Genomic DNA, 1,832 nt, shown 5'->3' on the forward strand with positions numbered 1-1,832 from the left:
AAACACACACACACACACACACACACACACACACACACACACACACACACACACACAAACACACAAAGCATACACACGCAAACAAACAAGAAAACTACAAACACGCACTTACAAAGCAACACCAAAGCAGCCGAAGAAAGACAAACACACACACAACCAGACAAGAAACACGTAGCAAAAAAAAACACACACACACACACACACAAAGACCTACACCCCATCTGAGTGTAACACGGGGTCATTTGCGAGAGGGAACAGCTAGCGAGCGACGTGTCTTCACTAGCATTGGTAACATTCCCACGAAGATGTTATCAGCAGGGCGACTCTTCCCTCTACACATGTTCCTGTATCCCACATATTGCGTTTTAGCCGAGCGATACAACATACGGGCGCTGTTCAACCAGTCGAGATCGTTCTCAAGTATCATTTACCCTGTACCCTTCGGATCACTGAGTCGTAATTCTTTTTTTTTTATATATGTAGTTCTTGTGATCGTTGTAAGGTGTATCGTATCTATTATTATCGTTTTTATTCGTGTTGAAGCTACTTATATTCCCTTTCTTTTATTTTTTATCGCAGGGCAGAGTTATTGATGTTACCATTGTTATAACCATCGTCTTTTAGCACTCTTAAAGTCACATAGAATTAGCTACTTTTATCATTATTACTACAACTGTTACAAAGAACTCGAAAAGTGTTCTTCAGAATCGCAAGCATTTCACTCCCACGCACTTTGTGAAGGACTGCAAAAACTAGCCTTGTGTTTTAGTAGCATCATTCAATCGCAAAGAGAATCAAACAGCTGCAGGAGGCATAATGCCCTTGCCAACCACTGGCCATTTCCTCACACTGTAACAGATTGCATTATGTTGCTTTGAGCATGTTAGCTAGCGCTGTCTATTGCAACAATGGTTCATCTTGGATGTCGCTTCCACACTTTGGCAATAGTTACAAAGGCGTCACGTGTACCGTCAAAATACGAAAAATAGAATGATAAAGCAACGTAAGCATATTCAAAGTGAAACCAATCATGTCAGAGAAATGACAATAAACGAAAAAAAAATAAAAATAAAACTGATTAGAATTCAAAGCGATCACAGTCTATCGATAGGCGGAGACCTCCCCGTCCGTCAAGTGCCTCCGCCGATAACCAAAAACCAGAGCCAATGGCAATGGCTGCAACTACACACATCGCTACCCTTCGTCACTACACCCACTACAACCACTACGCCACTACAACCACTACACTAACCCCACCATGACCGCACTAACAGCACAAGGATCACGGACCACACAGTACATAGGGGCTGAGGGTTACGGTCCACGGTCTCCAACGGGGCTGTACAGATCCTTGCGCTCAGACCACTGGGTAGACCACAACTGCCTGGCTGGCTGGGGCATCAGACACACACACTCGCACCCTTCCCCCACCCTTCCCCCCATCCCCCATCTTCTCTCTCTCCCCCCTCCCCCCCTCCCTCCCTCCCCCACGTGGTGGTATTGGGAGCTGGGGTGCAGTCTTGGAGGGAGAGGGGGATAGGAGGAGAAGGAGGAGGAGAAGGAGGAGAAGGAGAAGGAGGGGGGTGGGAGGGCAGGAGAAGGATGGGAAGAGGAGAAGGAGGGAGGAGGGAGGAGGGGAAGAGGGAGGGGATAGTTGGAAACGAAGGAAGGAAATGGCGCCAGTGTAAGAGAAAGTGGGAAGAGGAGAAGAAAGAGACTTAAAATAGAGAGAAAAACATCGGAAAACGAAGGAAAAGATCGCGCCAGTGAAAATAATAGTTAAGAAGAGAAATGTGAAGAAAAAAAAAGACACCACAGATATCTTGCATAAC

At 45.9% G+C, this 1,832-nt stretch overlaps 1 protein-coding gene across 1 annotated transcript in view; it reads right to left on the reverse strand.

Annotated features, from left to right (window-relative positions):
• Positions 1-1,450, reverse strand: part of LOC122245998 (uncharacterized) — a 211,198-nt gene extending 209,748 nt beyond the window's left edge. Inside the window, exon 1 of the mRNA XM_086552467.1 lies at positions 1,253-1,450. Coding sequence (XP_086408593.1) covers positions 1,253-1,302 — 50 coding nt within the window. The 5' untranslated portion in view covers positions 1,303-1,450. The remainder of the gene's footprint in view (positions 1-1,252) is intronic.
• Between the last annotated feature and the right edge of the window lie 382 nt (positions 1,451-1,832).

The sequence above is a fragment of the Penaeus japonicus genome, unplaced genomic scaffold, assembly GCF_977035675.1.
Source record: "Penaeus japonicus unplaced genomic scaffold, GWHDUDI00000001_assembly GWHDUDI00000027, whole genome shotgun sequence".
NCBI classification, from domain to species: domain Eukaryota; kingdom Metazoa; phylum Arthropoda; class Malacostraca; order Decapoda; family Penaeidae; genus Penaeus; species Penaeus japonicus.